This window comes from Mytilus edulis, chromosome 4 (genome assembly GCF_963676685.1).
Source record: "Mytilus edulis chromosome 4, xbMytEdul2.2, whole genome shotgun sequence".
Classification (NCBI taxonomy): Eukaryota; Metazoa; Mollusca; class Bivalvia; order Mytilida; family Mytilidae; genus Mytilus; species Mytilus edulis.
The window spans coordinates 99151498-99171838 of NC_092347.1; the positions used below are offsets into that span (position 1 = coordinate 99151498).

At 32.0% G+C, this 20341-nt stretch overlaps 2 protein-coding genes across 2 annotated transcripts; both read right to left on the minus strand.

Moving 5' to 3' along the window:
• Nucleotides 1-551: 551 nt before the first annotated feature.
• On the minus strand, nt 552-8720 carry LOC139518594 (neuronal acetylcholine receptor subunit alpha-10-like). Its single transcript, XM_071310071.1, has 8 exons — nt 8528-8720; nt 6530-6589; nt 5904-6037; nt 5172-5216; nt 4904-5013; nt 3233-3768; nt 1814-2010; nt 552-980 (listed from the first exon to the last, which is right to left on the minus strand). Exons 1-8 carry the CDS (start codon nt 8577-8579, stop codon nt 759-761), a joined length of 1356 nt encoding a protein of 451 aa, XP_071166172.1. The 5' UTR covers nt 8580-8720; the 3' UTR covers nt 552-758.
• Nucleotides 8721-11209: 2489 nt separating this feature from the next.
• LOC139521246 (neuronal acetylcholine receptor subunit alpha-10-like) lies at nt 11210-19280 on the minus strand. Its single transcript, XM_071314707.1, has 8 exons — nt 19193-19280; nt 18700-18759; nt 17807-17940; nt 17223-17267; nt 15342-15451; nt 13868-14403; nt 13295-13494; nt 11210-11962 (listed from the first exon to the last, which is right to left on the minus strand). Exons 1-8 carry the CDS (start codon nt 19251-19253, stop codon nt 11726-11728), a joined length of 1383 nt encoding a protein of 460 aa, XP_071170808.1. The 5' UTR covers nt 19254-19280; the 3' UTR covers nt 11210-11725.
• Between the last annotated feature and the right edge of the window lie 1061 nt (nt 19281-20341).

Consider the following 20341-nt stretch of genomic DNA (forward strand, 5'->3'; position numbering starts at 1 on the left):
TTCTGTTGTTTTGTTCTTTTTTAATTTTTTGTTGTTTTTGTTTTTCAGTTGGTTTGTTTTGTGATGTTACATGTATCTTAGGTGTTTCCTGTGTAGTGCTTTGTGTACTATCTCGTCTTTGTTTTTAGCCATCGTGGAGCATATCGTTCATTCTATAATTTTGGATTTTTGTTTATTTCTCCGTTGCTAACTAACTTATAGAGTGCAACTAACAGAGAGCATCTTTTGGAAGCTTGATTTAAGGGTTGAACGCGTCAATAAACTTGGTCTTTAACCAGAGATGTATGAATAATTTCATTTATACTTTAATTTGGTCCTATAAAACTGTAAATGTTTTGGTAAATTTATATAAATTCAGATTAACCATGAAAAAAATGGAGCATTAACATAAAACACCACACTCAGATACATAAAAAAACAACGATCTCTTAATTTAATTGATTAGCATGGAAATGCTTTAAATGTATAATGCCCATTAGTTGTTGCTTATAAATCACATATTCTGAATCATAGCATCAATATAAGTCACCATTTATACAGAAATCAATATATTAAATTTTTGTTTATGTTATTTGATTATATATATATACATCAAGTCAACATCTTTAGTCACCACATTGTTAGAGTATTACAGTAATGATTGGAAATTTAAAAAAAAAAATTACAATTGCTCCTTAACACACAAAAAATGTTAACAAATTTACCAAAAATGTCTTGAGTAGTTACATCATCCCTATCAATTAATATTAGCAAATGTGTCAATTGTAAATAATTCCAATAAATATATAGGCACATCCCGTGACCAATGAAAATAAAAATACTACAAATCCTAGTCTGTCTAAAACTAAAGCATAGTGTATCCATAGATCTGAATCGACCTCCTCCTTCTCACTTTCTGATGATGTTGAAATCTCCACTTCTTTCTCATTTGACATTCTTCTTTCGTTCAAAGTGTTAAACAGCTTGGAAATGATTTTGTCCTTTAAAAATAAGATAATTAAATAATAGGGCACTGCGTACACAGTTGCAATTGGTCGAATTTGTGTCATTTAATCAATTGCCTAATATAGGTTCAAGTTCACTTTCATTGTTTTTAGCCCGTGTATTTTTTGTCAAAATAAATACAGTTCGTTTCGTAAATTACTTTTCTATGATACAAATTTCATATAATAAAATAAATAATACATTCACGGAAGTGGAAAGAAACCCTATTTTTAAAGCATGTTTTTAATATAAATTCCCTGATGGAGATTTAATGATTTAGTATAAATACTTCATCAAGCTTAGTTGATTCTTAAATTGAGGGTTGGTAACTGCAATGGAAAAATTTGAGTCGTCTGCAACGGTCAAATGTTCTACCTAGATGGAAAATTTCGAAAATTGACCTTTTTGGTCAAACGAATATTTCGTTTGTTCAAATTGTTTTTTATAACGTATTCATTTATTATAAATTATCAAAGAACACGAAAAGATTTCACCGTAAATATACCTCACATCTTTTGGGTATCGAGGCGATATAAAATTTATAATCAATATACTATATACCTCTGTTCATTTTTAAAAACAGTATGTTGACCGTTCATGTTATATTTTTATATATTTGTGTCCGGGCCCGTTTTATTGCTTTCTCTAGCATGTCTATATTTATTTTTTATGTGTATTTAAATACTAAAAACTTTTTCAAATCAATGTTTGAATAATTTAAAATCAGAATCCTCATCACAAATAAAGTGAAATACTACAGAAGTAGATGTAAAACAAGTACTATACCGAGACAGAATTACATTCAAGAGTCATTATAAAGTTGTATTACCTCATTCTGAGATGTTTTATATCTGTTGTTTTGTAGTCTTGGTAGCTTTACGCACGTGATATATGCAAGTGGTTTTAAAAGGTAACATTTTGTAAATCGTGACATCGTTCTATCTCCCCTGTGGTGAATATTTAAAACCATAACTTGCCATAATGATGATCCACCACTTAAAATTAGAGTAAAGCTAAAAAACATGGCTGAAATAAAAAAAAACATTTGACTAGTATCATACGATTCATTTATATCAGAGAGATATTTTGTAGTACATTTAACATTTGGCATGTCGACGCCTCCGATTGCGGTCCTTTTACAGTGTTTCGTACCTTGATCTATATCTTCCTAGTAGATTTATGGTCCTTTAACATCTCTTGTTTCATGTTGCCTAAAATTTATATAGTGTCATTTTGTGTTCGAGTGTTCTAAGTATTTCATCCAGCCTGTCAGCACTGAGGCTGAGTTTTAACCTCGCACGCGGAAGATTCGTTCGACATAATAATAACTGAATAAAAAGTAAAATTACAAAAATACTGAACTCCGAGGGAAATTCAAAGCGGAAAGTCCAGAATCAAATGGCAAAATCAAATGGTCAACACATCAAACGAATGGACAACAACTGTCATATTCCTGACTTGAAACAGGCGTTTTCAAATGTAGAAAATGGTGGATTGAGCCTGGTTTTATATCGCTTAACCTCTCACTTGTATGACAGTCGTATCAAATTCCATTATTTCAAGGTTTTTTTTGAAGGTCGATGGTTCTCTCCGGACACTCTAGCTTTCTCCATCAATTCTTTTTTAGATGTGGAGTTCTCAAACATGTGTTGGTGTATATTGTCTTGGATTTTTGTCTCATACAAATTTCGACACTACTAAGTATGTCTGTGTTAAGACAATCATATATGATTGAGTTTTGCGGCTCTAATTGCATTCGTTTAAATTGTCTTCTTTCGCTTTCCGCGTTTGTACAAGTTAATGTGGTCTTTTGTTATATAATCAAGGTTAATTTCGGCTAGCAAGACTTCTAGCAAATATAACTTGAAATGATTACCTTAAAAAAAACAGAAGAATAAGGAAAATATGTCCATCTACAACATGAAATAAAGTATACCAATTGTGTTAAGATTTCATTTATATATTTCGGAGTTTAGTATGACATCAATTTTCACTGAACTACATAAAATGTAGTACACCTTTTTCCTTTTTATTTAGGTACCAGATGAGGACAACCTTCGGTCCGGGATTTTCTCGATGCGTTGAATACCAATTGGTGGCCTTATGTTGTTATCTGCTATTTGGTCGAGTAGCTGTCTCTCTGACATATTTCTCAATTTCCATTCTCAATTTTATGACAACGGTTCATACTATTTTATATCGGTAAGACTGACGGATTTTCAGTGATATAAAGTTTATTATTACTAACCAATCCATGGGGTGGAATCAGCTGATGGTGGCAACTTGTCAGCAACAAGCAATTGAAACACAGACATCGCCAACATAACTGTTAATTCTAATCCAACCTTCTCGCCGGAATCAACAGGTAGTAAAAACCCAAACGATGCCACCATTGTGATTAAAAACGATGGCACTATTATATTTGTTATGTAATAAGCTGGTTTTCGTTTCAAGTGAATATAAAAAGTCACATCTATAAAGGGTTCCGGACAGCAACCGTAATATACTTCGTGTCTTACGTTTGCTGTTTTTTCAACTATCCATTCAACATGTTCTTTCATGGAAGATAAATCGCCCTCAACGTTCTTAGATCGAATATCAAGTTGTAAACCATTATATGACCATGATCCAAACATTAACTCGCAAACTTGACTGTCAAAAGGGAATTTAGCAACGTCAATAGGACACAAAGCTTCGATTTTGGTTGGAAAGTTATAGGCGACATAACCATCTGAATAAATGAGAGCCCTGTAGTCTTTGAATCCATAAAACTCCGCCGAAATGCTACAAAACAATATACATGTTCATGCAAAAACAAATAAATACTTCATGTTAATTTGAGATTGGAATGTACAGTTTTAGACTAGTAATCATCTATAAGCTTAAATTCTTTAAACCTTCATATTAAATGTAAAACAATTCTAATGAGAAAAACAAACGGCTTAATTAATAACAATACAATACTCGTTTTGAATTTTCCTTGGAGCTCAGTGTTGTTTTTACTAAAACCAGATATAACCAACATGAATAAGCGACAATCACTCAAATACATGATCCTAACGTGGGACAGACACATAAATTTAGCGGAATTAAACATCTTTTCGAGCGCTCAACCCTCTCCTAACCTAGGTCAGTGGTGTAACAACATCCATATGAACAAAGTTTAAATATCAGTTGCAAATAGCTAAAAGATCGATGCAATGCACATGAAACAACTACCTTAAAAACGATAATTACAAAGCACCGATATTAAAGTGAAACAGATACCAAAGGGATAGTCAAATTTGAAAACAAGCTGACAATGCCGTGGTAAAAAGAGAAAAAGATAAGCAACTCAGAAACTAACAGTTATTGTAGAACACGATATAAACACGTATTTTCAAATCATAGACATCTTTTATGATAAGCAAATTATAAAAGAAAGGAAGAGCAAATGTGAGACAAAATCGTTATTATATGTCACGATAGTTTTACCTTGTTATTTGAAGTTAAATATCGCATACCGGATGATGAATTCATTATTAGTTACACAGGCGATGTGTATAGCCTGCTCAATTTAATGTTTCCAATCCAATGATTGTCATTTTGTACCTATGCACTATAGTACTTTTAATCTACTTTAATTGGTATTGGACATCAGTCTGAGTTCTATTCTATACAAAACTACGAATAAAGAGATTTGCTAATTGATAACTTAATTGTATGTACACAATAAACAATCACTCTTCACATTTACCTTTTATAAAGGGTAACATGAGGTTTCCAAATAAGTTCTACGAGTAACATAATGTATTTAACTTTCATAAAGGGTAAAATCAGGTTTCCATATAAGGTATAAGGGTTGCATAATATATTTACCTCTCATAAAGGGTAAAATCAGGTTTTCATATCAGACCTATTGGTAAGACTCTGTATTTACCTTTCATAAAGGGTAACATCAGGTTTCCATATAAGACCTATGGGTAGCACTATGGAATCTGTGCCGTTAAAGTCATCAGGATTCCATCTAAGATTGCAGTCTATCCATCCCTAGGAACATGACAGAAATTAAAATTATCAAGTACTTAACAAAAATATACTGAAATAATACGTATGTATTCCTTTTCGTCGTCATTCATATTTAATAGTTTACATTTAATAATCATTCATAGAACGAAGTGAGGGGGAAATAACATGTATGAACTCACCAGTCGCATCCACATGTTGAAGTGTATAAGTTGCTCTGGTTCATCCTAAAAAATATTGAAAATCATAACTAATACAGACAACTCATATGGCAAACGAAACGTTTTAATTTTGTTGAATCTTGGCTGATCTGAAATTACTTCTTGAAAATGTTTCCATATTGCTCAATTAGTGCTATGATCTGATTATTTGCCAACTGAATCACTAGCCGTAACGTTCTTGTTATTATTTGCGTATGTGTTCTCTTTCAAATAAATAACGAATCATTATGATGTCTTGTGTTACAAATATAAATTGTGTGTTCACTGCTTATAAATCATGAGGGCGAAAATTAATGTTTGGTGGAGACTTCTCGCATGATATGAAACAATGTAACAAAATAACTTTTCATTGCTTTTTACAAACAGAAATCATTATTATCATATGGCTTATTAAAATGACTTCAACTTCGTAATTTATTTGGCCTTTTAAACATTTTTGATTCGAGCGTCACTGGTGAGTCTTTTGTAGACGAAACGCGCGTCTGGCGTAAATATAAAATTTTATTCCTGGTATCTATGATGATTTTATTTACTGTCAGATTATTAGGTTACACTGTTGTAGCGATTGCTTAGATGCACCAAGTTTCCTTCGGGCCTTGCATATCAATTTGGAAAAAACAAAACTCAGGTTATCTCTGACAATGATTGACACAATATTTTTTAAATTGTTGAATTCATAAAAAATATACCTACAAGCGATATAAGTTGACGAATAGCAATATCCACAGTCACATTAACTCTCTCATAGCCCGGGCACAAGGGTCGGACTTCTGCTCCGTAATTTGTCAGTAGTGAAGTTGAAAGGTTGTTTAGTACCGATGATGAACCTAATAGAAAAAATAATGGTTAATATTAATTTTCTGTTTTTAAGTTTTCAAAAAGTTTAACTATTTTGTTAATTTGACAAATCAAATTTGAAATTTCTAATATCTTTTTTTACACATTTCTATTACTCTCAATGCAAGATATTACAGAAAAAGTGTTGTGTGCCTCGGATTTTCATTTGACAATGACGTTTTACCTTGTTTCTGCTGTGGGCTCTGGCCTGTTATTTTCTATTTTATAAGAACGTCTGTTTTGTTGTAAAACTTTTTTTTCAAGTGACCCTAATAGTCGACTTCAATGTAAAAGTATGGCATATAGGATTATATTATTAGTCAAATTTAAATATGAAAATTATAAATGTAGAAAATTAATTTAACAGAGCTTCAAGAACCTTCTTGAACTAAGAATAGGAAAAATCTATATGAAAATAGATTGAAACATACTTCTTATTCTACTGCGAGCTTGTTCCGTTACGTTACTTTGCATGTGCTTACCATAAGTAAAAGTTCCTTTAGAATCGTCGCCAGTGTTGTCCTTTATTATCTTGCCTGATCCTACAATATGTTAAAATCTATAGTAGTTGTTATGCAATAATATAAAGGGTTTCGAAAGAGGTAAATTATAGTTGATAAGTGCGACGATACCGATAGTACATGTTATACATTTTAATAACAGCGAGCACTTTCAGGTCTGTACTTTGTGGGTTTTTTTTTTATGACGGGTGTATATATTCCCTGCAATTTTGGTCTGTGTTTTGTGTAGATTGTTTTCTGTTTTGTATAGATTCGATGAGGTAAGACCTTTTCGACTGGTTTTAACATAGTTGTATACACCACTGGTCCATGTTAAGGGAAGGGTTGGCGCCTAAAACTCATGTTTCTAAGACTAAAATATCGATCGGTTTGAATCACAAATTCGATGAATTGCATGTAAAGACATGAATAACAGTCGGAGAAAAACACGGCATTGTGCAATGATAAAATGATTATATGCCTGTTACAATTTAGGAGCCTGTAGTAAATTGGCTGCCATTGGTTCATGTCTGTCGTATTTGTTTTTCGAAAAAAAGTTTTGCTCTGCATTAGGGAGGCAATAGTTTTCTCCATTGAATTCTTTCGTATTTTGTTCATGTCAGGTTCTTTTAAAGCGGACTATGCGGTATGGGTTTTCTCATTGTTGAAGGCATTACGGTTACCTAGCATTGCTTACATCCACTTCATTTGAACTTTGGTTGATATATGGCACACATATCATACCACATCTCCTTATTTGTATACTGTTTTAGCATGGTGGGACTAAGGAAATGAGCAAGTAATTTATTTTTTTAACAAGACTAGCCTTATGCAATTTGTTAACCATTGAGTTAGTTTTTTTTTGTTTTTTTTTACTCTTTTACCGACGTGAAAATCAGAGGATTAAGAAAGAAACGCATTATCAAATTTTCATATCAAATAAGGTGATCGAGTAATTTAAAGTTTCCAGTCATATTCTTTATTTTCATCTTTCAAGATCTAATTCTGAATTCCAGAAAATGCTTTAAAACGTACTTCGTAGCGACCAGGGTTTTTTTTATTGGAGAGGGAGGTGTGGTATTAAAAGGATTAACAACTGGCAGTCCTTTGTCAATTGATATTGGAGTCGAACACAAAACGTCATGAGCGGAGTTTGAAATTACAATGACTAGTTAGCAGTGATCACTGTAGATGAACTGTTCACACTAAGCAGTTTACCAAGCGTAAGTGTTGGAATGTCAAATACAAATAAAGATGAACTTTTCCTCTTATACACAACATGTAATAACAATGAATCTCATTATAATTAGTTGAAAAAATATTTGATAATGCTCATTCTGCCCTGCGGTTCAGTACAATCTATTTACTAGCTTCACCTTGAACGGCTTACAAAGTATGCTACAAACAACCTATTTACATGATATAGCCCTTCACTAGTGGTAATGACTCAGTCTGTTTTAAAAATGTTTAATTCTCTTACAAACTAGTAATAGCAGGTTTATAACTGGACAAAAAAATCAGCATTTTAATCATCACTTTCACTCAAATCTATATTACTACACTCGGCTAGAACAATTAAATTAAATTTTTGCTTTCAAAAATTCTCTCTAGGTTTTGACGACTCAAGCAAATATTTACATAAAACAGTAATGTATCAGAAGTCGATTTCACACAAAATCACATACGACTAAGTGGGCCGGTTTTTTTTGTGGAATTCATGCTGCTCACTCTGTAGTTTTCTAGGTGGTGATATCTATTATAGACCGTTTTGCAGTCATTCCAATGGTGCTGGACATTGGGCAAAGTCCAGTAAAAACAAATTTGTACAGTTAAGTGATGTGTATTATTGGGCCTAATGACCAGTGTAATTTTTAATTTTGTCCAAATGAAGTAGAATGGTTTACTGGACAATAAGACAATTACTTTATAAACGGTAGAATACATATAGTTAAAAAAAATCATAAACCTATAATATCTTACCAAAAATATAGAATTCCATCAATAGAAATAGCACTGTTCCGTATTTCCCCATACTTCATTGGATTATTTTTTCTATGCTTAACACTCAATCCTGTACCATCAGTGTTTTAACGCATACTCAGCATATAGGTCTAACATATATATAAGTATGAGAGACCCGTTATCCGGAGCATAAAAATCAAATTCTGCAATCGAACTACTTATCCGGGATTATTGTTGTCATAAAATAATTACAGATGTATTTTAAATGTATATATATAATGCATTATTACTGATAAACATGCAACTTTAAAGCATACTATATTATTGTCTTTTCAATTCATCATAGTAAATTGATATCTTACACAACCGCGGTTAATCAATCTATGGATTTTAAACCCATATTTTTACTACTTTTTTTAAATTTTCATACATATTATTCACAGTTAAAACATTCTACTTTTAGATTTGTTGAGACATATAATCTAATTTCAATATATTTCTGATATTTTTAGTTAACCTTAATTAGCTTATCGATCTTAAGTATTATTGTATTGCATACGTGTAAGAAATGTATGTATGTCATAGGTATGCTTTAACATACACTTGAGAGAAATATGCAACAAAAAGTCTATTTGCAGGTGCTTGATGAATTGATCTTGGTTCCTATACTATTATAGGCTATAGATCGTTTACTACTGCCTGTTGTTGTCCATGCAGAGGGATCTGTCCCGAACAAGAGATACAATTAAATCAGTACAGTATATTGATGTAGTAACTAGTAGATATGGCGTGATAACTCCCATGTACAAATATAAGAATAAAACAATTATTGAAATTAAAAATAACATGTTTTTGATTCTTAATTTATAAAAAATTTCAAAAAATAAACAAATACAGATCATCATATATATCAATATAGATATGGTTTATTTAATTAAAATGCGTTTTAACTGATGATTCATTAAATAATTTGTATTTACCTATCAAATATTGATTTCAAACTATTTGTATGTTTCAGCAATATATAATTTTAAATAATAAATGTCTCTAAACAAACGATTCTTAATCAAAACTTTTATAACATCAAACAATGTGGGATAATCAGAACTTTTCATAACATAAATGTGGGACAACTAGAACTTTTTACACATAACATAGTATGGGACAATCGGAACTTTTGATGCCAAACAATAAATTAGGAAAAGTCAGCGCTACTCAAATTACATAGATATAAGAAGATGTGGTATGAGTGCCAATGAGACCACTCTCCATCCAAGTCAAAATTTGTAAAAGAAAAACCATTATAGGTCAAAGTACGGTCTTCAATACGCGCCTTTGCTCACACCGAACAGCAAGCTTTAAAGGGCCCCCAAAATTACTAGTGTAAAACCATTCAAACAGGAAAACATTTTGTTCGTATTGTATGCCGACTACTTCCTTCTGTCTTCCCTTTATTTATTCCGTCTAGTGTTGGAGTACACACAACTAGCTGTGTTTTCAAAACACAAACGAAGAAAATATCAACTTTCTTCGACGGGAAAGAAATTTTTCAAGTTAAGGAATAATTTTTTGTTCAGATGATAGGTGACGGCGGAAAGACATATTGACATCTATATAACCCCGTTGTGCAATTTAATGAACAATTAATTATTAGTTATAGGCATACATTCCCATAAATAATATGTCCGCACTTTCTTTAGAAACTTAGGCGATTAAAAGTGGCAAATGTGCACAACAATAAAGCTACAGATAAGTTTATGCAATTTCTGCTCCACTCTGACACCCGTTCAGCCGTTCACGATAAAAGTCATTCAATGCATTAACGGCGATACTATGGATGTATGATAACAAGTATTATCTAAAACCTTATTTCCCACAAATCGAAAACTATTAAAATTCATGTGGACTTTTCTTTGACCTAGTAACCTCAAAATAAGAAGACGTCTCCTGCTCAACAAGTGACTTTGTCCGGTTTGTAAACCATGATACTGGATGTGTGATGTAGGATATAGAATGAAGGTCACTCAAGTTTAAGTTGATTAATAAAAGTATGATCCTTCTCTTATACTTTAACCTTAAAAACAATATGGATCTCAGTACACTCATCTTCAAGGGACAAATATACATTTGTAAGTAAAGTTTGGATGTTTGGTTAAACAAATATTTAATAAAAAAAAAAAAAAGTCGTAATTCAGCCCTTGTAATCATGCCCTTTGAAATTATTTTCTTAAAGTGTATAATAATTCCTTCCAATGGTTATTGCGCATCTCATTTGATACAATTTGATTTAAATCTAAATAGTATAATTTAAAATAAAAACTAAAATGCTGATGCTAGGACAGATTCGTGTTAGAAGCTATTTCGACACGTCGGAAGCTTCCGATGTTACCATGTAAGTATACATCTTTTATTTTTATAATTTAGAAGTTTATGATATTTTTTAATTAAATGATGTAATCCTACGTGCGTGACTTAGCTTATATAGTTTATGTGAATTAATCTTAAGTTTGACTTCAGATGAGAATATAATTAACAGTCGAAACATGTCATGTATTGAACGATTTTGGGACTTAATTTCAAACAATCATGAAAATTAATATAAAAATGTTGATCTATTAAATAGACAACGAGACCTTTGAATCATTGAATTTCAAACTACCTCTGATATGAAACAGATGTCATCACTAAAAACGAACAAAGTAAGTTAAAATATTTAATATAACAATTTAAACAGTCAAAGAATCAAACAAGAAAGACTATAGTACATCTTTTTAGTAACATCACAATAGCATGAAGTACATTTATTTCCTCAAAAACCATCACGACAGTATAAAGGAAAACAATGATTTACTCCGCCAATAACCTATCACTTGACGTGATAAAGAATCATTCAACAGACAGAATTCTATTCTGTTCTATTCTATAGATATAACCACATCCAATGCTTAAAGATAAAAAAAAGTCATTAAACAGACTGAAATCTATTAAAAATATAACCACATCCAATGCTTAAAGATAAAAAAAAAAGTCATTCAACTGACTGAAATTTATTAAAAATATAACCACATCCAATGGTTAAAGATAAAAAAGTCATTCAACTGACTGAATTCTATTAAAAATATAACCACATCCAATCCTTAAAGATAAAAATTAAGTCATGCAACAGACTGAATCCTATGAAAGATGTAACCACATCCAATGCTTAAAGATAAAGACTCATTCAACTGACTGAATTCTATTAAAGATATAACCACATCCAATGCTTAAAGATAAAAAGAACACCATCATCCCGATTCTGTCTACCATTAAGGCGAGACTGATCCATAGTTCTGAGTTTTCTGCAATCTCTGCTTCCGGTTCCGATAGGCTTATAGATGACGTGTTTCCCAGTTCTTCCTCCTTATATTTTCTATTCCTGTCCAGGATGTTGAATATTTTGGCCAATGATTTATCCTTCAAAGAAAAAAATGAAGATTTATATAATTTATCGTTATAAAGTTCTGCATCTTTGACTGTCATAAACGCTGATGTGTCTGTCGTGTACTCAGTTTTGTTTGCCGTGTGCGCAGCTTTGTCTGTCGTGTATGTACATGTAGCTTTGTCTGCTGTGTTCACAGATTTGTCTGCCGTATGCACAGCTTTGTCTGCCGTCTACGTTGTTCTGTCTGACATGTACGTAGCTTTGTCTGCCGTGAACACCGTTTTGTCGTGTATATGGCTTTATTTGTCATGTACGCACTGTGTTTGTCGTCTTCGTAGTTTTGTCTGCCGTGTGCGTATCTTTGCCTGTAGTGTGTATCTTTGTCTGTAGTGTGCGTAGCTTTGTCGTTTGTGTTCAAAACCTGTTGTTTCTTTTTTGTGTGTCATTACGAAATTTTATCTACCGTATACGTAGCTTTGTCTGCCGTGTATGTGGCGAACTGTTTGCAGCTTTGTCGGTCGGCTTTGTTTGTCGTTGAAGTTTGTACTTTTATCAATAACAATTTGATTGTTTAGAGCTGCAGACGAACCATATGTTCCCTCGTCAACTCCAAAAAAGTGTACTATTCACTTTAATAAAAATACATTCTTCTGACATCAGACTCGGATTTCTCTTGAACTGAATTTTAATGTGCGTATTGTTATGCGTTTACTTTACTACATTGGTTAGAGGTAAAGGGGGAGGGTTGAGATCTCACAAACATGTTTAACCCCGCCGCATTTTTGCGCCTGTCCCAAGTCAGGAGCCTCTGGCCTTTGTTAGTCTTGTATTATTTTAATTTTAGTTTCTTGTGTACAATTTGGAAATTAGTATGGTGTTCATTATCACTGGACTAGTATATATTTGTTTAGGGGCCAGCTGAAGGACGCCTCCGGGTGCGGGTATTTCTCGCTACATTGAAGACCTGTTGGTGACCCTCTGCTGTTGTTTTTTATTTGGGCGGGTTGTTGTCTCTTTGACACATTCCCCATTTCCATTCTCAATTTTATTGGTAACAGTTTTGTTTTCACTTTTGCTACTTACCATTGAACTTTTTTAGCTGATGAAGACAAGTTTAGAAATGTCTATGGACAAAAAAGACTGATATTATTTTCTCGCAGTCGAGACAAATCTCAGATGAGAATATGTAAGAATATAGAAATATGAAAGTAAAAACTTGTTTAAATCTTATAGCAGTGTACAATATAGATAATTCAATAGTTTCGCTTACGCAGAAATGGGATAATGGGATATAACCCTTTAAATGGTTTTGTAATATTGGTCACTGAACATAAACAAACAATAAAAGATAAAAGGATACTTACACATTTCGGTGAAGATTGTTTTACGTAATCTGGTTTTACTCTCGGAACATCTATCCATGTTAGTCTACCAAGCAGTTTCAATACATAGAATTTTAACCAATGTGGCATATGTCTATCCCCTCGATGATGTAAGTTCAATACCAACACTTGCCAACACGACGATCCACCAGATAATATCATCGTAAAACTGAAAAAGGAGGCTGGAAAAAAAAAGAATATGAAAAAAAAATGAAATTTTCATTGTTCTTATCTTAAATACAAAAAAAAGAAATATATATAAAAATTATATTAAAAAGGACAAAAAAGCAGAAGAAGGTAACATCGCACAATTTAAAGATAATGGGGTCTATAAAGAGGCGTCGTTTAAACCTGTTTAAAGTACTAAAACGTTTGTGCTTGGTGCTAATGCTATTTTTCGTTGGAATTGCATATACTGATGTTTATTCTATCTTTTTAATTGGTGTACTAGTTAATAGGCCGATCTTCGAAATGAAATATAATTTATTGACAGTAGGCAAGCTTTTGAAAAGTCAAAAGGATTTGAAGTTCTAGGAGTGTAGCTTAAATACTTACATATCCAAGGTGTTTCGTCAGCAGATGGGGGTAAATGGTCTGCTATCAATAACTGGAATACAGACATTGCTAACATCACGGTCAATTCTAAACCCACTTTCTCTCCAGAGTCAGCTGGTAGGAAAAATCCTAGCCCTGCTACCAATGTTACCAGTAAGGAGGGTATCAGTATATTTGTGACGTAATAGTTTGGTTTCCTCTTTAGATTGATATAAAATGTAACATCAGGATACGGTTCCGGACAACAACCGTAATATAGTTCGTGTCTGATGGCTGGTATGTCTTTAATGATCCATTCTACATTCTCCTTCACCGAGGAAAGATCTCCTGCACCAAGTTTTGTAGAGACATCAAGTTCAAACCCGTTGTATGACCATGAACCGAACATCAGAGAACATATTTGGCTATCGTAAGGAAATTTGGCCACCGAAACTGGACATAATGCTTCTATTTTGGAGGGAAAGTTGTAAGTAACATAGCCATCGGGGTAGATATGAGCTCTGAACTTCTCAAAACCGTAGAATTCCTCCGAAATACTGCAAAACAAATGGATAACTTAGTCTATACCAATCACGATACAATAAGAAGTTATTTCTACGCATTTGTATCATAAGATATCCATATCAATGAATTCACATAAACAGTATCTGTTTTAAATATAAATGTTTAATATCCTTTCTTTCTATCAGTGAATATGACTCGTTACCGAACAATGCAATTTTCTTTTTTCATGAGCATATAAAATAATGCTAAATTGTAATTACATTGTTTGCTTCAGCTTTCTTTGTTGTCGTGATATATAATAGCTAGTTGCTTGGTTTTTGTTTCTTTTATGGATGTTGCTTTTGATTTATATAGCAGGAGAGTCGGGTATTGAGAGCTTAGTCTTAAATAAAGTTTTCTCATATATGGCATTTCCTGTACCTTATATTGACTCTTAAATAATAGCTGAAACACTTTCATCTTGTTATCCATTCGTTTGGTGTGTTTGAGCTTTTGATTTTGCCATTTGATACGAGACTTATCGTTTTGAATTTTCCTCGGAGTTCAGTATTTTTTTTATTTTAAATTTTTCCATGATAATAGTAGTGATTCCCTGTCTGCATGAGCTACGATGATTAGTAAATATTCCCACCAATTCCAATTTGCAAACTTTGTTTGGTTTGTTTGGATGGGTTATTTACATTGACTGTATACGTACACTTCACAAGCTTTGTTTGGTTTGTTTGGATGGGTTATTTACATTGATTGTATACGTACAATCCACAAACTCAACAAAAAGCATTGCATACGTACAATTCACAAACTCAACAAAAAGCACAAATTGCATGATTGTTTACCGAGATTTTCGAGAAAAATTACTTGTCTATATTTTTGTGTTCTCCGGTGAATGATGATTAAATTTTCATAGTCTTTTTATAGAAAAAAAAAACATTTAGATTCATTATTTCTATTAACATATTATATGTATTACCTTTCATAAAGTGTAATATCCGGTTTCCAGATGAGATCTATGGGTAATACTATAGACTTTGTTCCGTTATAATCGTCAGGGTTCCACTTCAGATGACAGTCTACCCAGGCCTATAAAAATAATAGCAATCCCCATAAGTGTCTCACTCATATTAATATATTTGTTTAAAATACTTCTGAGATCATGTCAACAAAACAGTCGTGTGATGGTCCAACGACATGTCAAAGACGAAGCATAAGCAAAGGTTATGACTGTAATAATTATCTTAAACCGTATTACAAAACAGTCTTGTGATGGTCCAACGACATGTCAAAGACGAAACATAAGCAAAAGTTATGACTGTAATAATTCTCCTAAACCGTATTACAAAACAGTTGTGATGGTCCAACAACATATCAAAGACGAAACATAAGCAAAAGATATGACTGTAATAATTCTAAACCGTATTACAAAACAGTCTTGTGATGGTCCAACGGCATGTCAAAGACGAAACATAAGCAAACAATATGATTGTAATAATTCTCCTAAACCGTATTACAAAACAGTCTTGTGATGGTCCAACGACATGTCAAAGACGAAACCTAAGCAAACAATATGATTGTAATAATTCTCTTAACCCGTATTACAAAACAGTCTTGTGATGGTCCAACGACATGTCAAAGACGAAACCTAAGCAAACAATATGATTGTAATAATTCTCCTAAACCGTATTACAAAACAGTCTTGTGATGGTCCAACGACATGTCAAAGACGAAACATAAGCAAAAGATATGACTGTCATAATTCTCCTAAACCGTATTACAAAACAGTCTTGTGATGGTCTAACGACATGTCAAAGACGAAACATAAGCAAACAATATGACTGTAATAATTCTCCTAAACCGTATTACAAAACAGTCTTCTGATGGTCCAACGACATGTCAAAGACGAAACATAAGCAAAAGATATGACTGTCATAATTCTCCTAAACCGTATTACAAAACAGTCTTGTGATGGTCAAACGACATGTCAAAGACGAAGCATAAGCAAACAATATGATTGTAATAATTCACCTAAAAAATATAAACCGTATTACAATCATCATCGCTGGACTGTTTCTAAATGGGGATAGACAAATATTTAATCACGTCACTTGAGTGTATTGAAGAACATTTTCCAGGATGCTTTTCTTCCAACATTTCTTCGGACACTTTTATCGTAGAACAGATCTTAGACCATATCTTAGGAAACTTTAATCTCAGAACATATAGAAAATCATTTTTATTTCAGAACATATAGAAAATCATTTTTATCTCAGAATTAATTTTATACTAGGAAATAATCCCGGTTGAATCCGGGGTCGAAGTTCAACATGTTAACAGGTGAAAGGGTATTCAGAAAAATTACAAATATCATAAAAAATAAATCAAATGATACATACACCACCCCCCCCCCCCCCCCCCTCTCCAGGTGGAGAGAAACACTATTTTTAAAGCATGTCTTTTTTTATATAAATTCCCTGATGGAGATTTAAAGCTTAGTCGATTCGTAAAGTGAGGGGAGATTAGTCGATGCCAATGGAAAAACTTGAGTTTACCTGGATGGAAAAGTTTCTTATTAATGTTGTAAACTATCATCTCGGAACTTGTATAAGAAGATTTTATCTTGGAACATATCTTAAAACATAGCTTTTGTCTTAGAAAATATCATAGGAAACTTTTATCTTCTTACTTTTTCATTTTTTGCCTTGTACATCTAGCTACCTATTGTGTTGGCATAGTTTCTCTTAACTCGGCATTCTTAATTACTTACATCCTTTAGTCATCCTTTAATATAGACGGTGAAATAAATGTAAATAATTCTAACTAATAAATGAATTACAATAGTAAGAAATATACTAACCAATCGCATCCATACGTTAAACTGTACTGTCTGTTCTGGTTCGTTCTGCAAAATGAAAGGGAAACAATAATTATGATATGAGATAGCTTGAGATTCCGTATCACACTATTTAAAGTGAACTAGTTTTACAACTTAATCTGATTCCCGTAAGAAATAAAGTATTCGCATTATCGAAGGAATTTCACTATTTTACAAAGTTTGGCCCGAGGACTTACAGTAACTACGATTAAAGTGTTATAAGATTAACTCACATAACTTAGAATTATATTCCGCTGCATCTGGCCCACAAGTAAAAGGGATCGCTTACATGGAGGGCTCAATTATTCGGGTTAATATAAGATTGTGGTCAATGATAGAAGATATTATAAAGAACATTTAATTGCTGTTTCATATCAATTTTGAATTAAAAGCTGTTGCTTAGACAATTTGTTTCCAATATGTAAATGTAAACTGTAAAACAATGTTTAAATAAATCTGCAATTATTGGACATGGTATTGCGTTTGAAGCAGTCCCAGTGTCGTTTAAAGACCATACAAGTGTAAAATTTTCCACTACGCTTATCTTTACAAAGTTTAGTACTAACCAGTGTTATGAGCTGTCTAACTGCCATATCAACAGTAACTGGAACTGTTTCTTTTCCAGGACAGACTGGTCGGACATTAGGGCCATAATCAGCTAACAGGTCCGCTGTTAAATTATCTAACCTGGATTGGGAACCTGTAAAGTACATGTGAAGAAATAATGTTATATATCTTCATCTCTGTTAAATTATCTAACCCGGGTAGAGAACCTGTAAAGTACATGTAAAGAAACAATGTTATATATCTTCATCGCTGTTAAAATATGTAACTTGGATTGGGAACCTGTAGAGTACACGTGAAAAAACAATGTTATACATCTTCATCGCTGTTAAATTATCCTACCTGGATTGGGAACCTGTAGAGTACACGTGAAGAAACAACGTTATATATCTTCATTCTTTCAAAGCGGGACGTACTTTTTATAAACGACTAATGAAATTATAAAGGAGCAAGACATTACTTCTACAATGCGGGCATTGTCAAATTGTGTTTGGTTTATTAGTTCGAATATCCCTGTGGTAACTTTCGCTTTTTTTCTAACAGTTCTTCATCTAAAATACGAAATCATAAATACAAAGGAAGCATTTAATTATTTATGAAAATTCAAAACAACTCTGTTTTTCCAACTCGATTAACAATTTCAAACAATTATCCACACTTTTCCATCAACTCGTCAATATGAATTGTCCAACTAGACCCAACTTTTAAATTGACTCGCATCTACTATGGTATATATTGAAATCTGTTTAGAGGGTTCATGTTCAACGGTTCACACGTCTTAAACATGCATGAAATATTCAAATATATGTATTATTTTGTATTTCAAAATGTTTAACGATCTTTAACCTTTGTGAATATCTTTCTTTTCTTAGAAAACTAAATATGTCTGACTTACCGAAAGAATCTGAACTGCCGGATGATTCATCAGTTTTGTCGTTAATAATCTTACAGAAACCTGTCAATATATTGTAAAAAAAATCGTAAAATCAATAGGAACTTGAGAAATATATACAAAAGAGAATATCAAGGTGTAAAACTGGCGATAGATGAATAGAAATAAATTATATAAAATTAACTCATAAAAATAAATTAATGATAAAGATATGAATAATCCTAAATAACATGTATGTTCATTTCTATGTAATAAAGATACACATATTTAATCTCATTTATGGGGAATTAAAGAACGAGATGAATGATTGAATGAATGTTTGTTTATTGGGGTTTTTTTTTTTTTTTTGTATTTTTGTATTTTTAACATGTAAAAAATCACTTACATACAATGTGCGAGCTTTATAAAGAGTGTGTATATTTTGTTTTTATGTGGTTTTTTTTTTGTTTTTCTTTTGTTTGTTATTTTTCATTTTAACATGTACAAAATCACTTACCCAAGTTGCAAGTACAGAAATAAACAAATAAAATAACGCTTCCTAATTTTAAAACATCCATTCTTAACAAGGCAAAACACGAAAATAATACTTCTCTAAATCTCTATTAAATTGGTTATTTGTAATGGCCAGACAAAACCTTTTTAAATATATAATCTTTGTGACGAAAGGTTATATAACTATACAATTGACAAGTAAACGTAACGTATTCAATGTGTTTTCGTTTTTATTGTGTTTATAGTTAAATTACAGGTGTCAGTCTTTGAAGTTGAGTTGACGGTGTGCTTGATTAAATAATGCCAACAATTAATTAGTGAAGACAATTACTCATTTTTATCTAATTAAGATATCTAAAAATAAACTAATTGACAAATTAGAAAATTAGGGTAAAAAAAATTTCTTTTTCGTTAAAGATATTATTACTTAAAAAACATGAGCCTAAATTGAGTATATGAAATAAGATAGTTGAAAGAAACTTGACATGACTGGATTTTGTTGGAATTTATGAAATTTAAAGTATTATATATCACAACCCAAGAATAACAAGGAAAAACGAAAACGTTTACATTTACAAAGCGAACATTCCATCAAGGATATGTCTAGAAACTTGAAATGTCGAAAAAGAGATGTCGAAATTCCATATATACAAAGAGCTCATGATGCTGATACATCAACAGTGGATATTTCAAAGGGACTACTACCCCGAGTGTTCAAACAGAGTTTTAAAAAGGTTGGTTTTTTTCTAATCCCTGGTTTTATTTTTTGTAGAAATTCATCATTGATGAAAGGCGAACGACAAAGAGTATCATAAAATGAATTGTGAAAGGTTAACATATTTTTTTAATAATAACTGCAGGTTATCATTTTTTTTTAATCAAAACTGCAGGTTTCCATGAGACGATTTATGTGTACCATACCAATAAAACAAAGATTTATTTATACTTGGAATATTATCATATTTGCAGGATACGAGATTTATTTATATCAGGAATAGGATCCCAGTATACGAGGTCCGTATCCCGAGTCCTTTAATATTTCTACCATCTTTTAAGAAGGACGTTAAACAAAAATGTAAATGTAAAGATGCTTAAATTTTGTTATTTAAAAAATATTTATTAAACTTTCCACTTTGTTTAATTCTGAAATGTA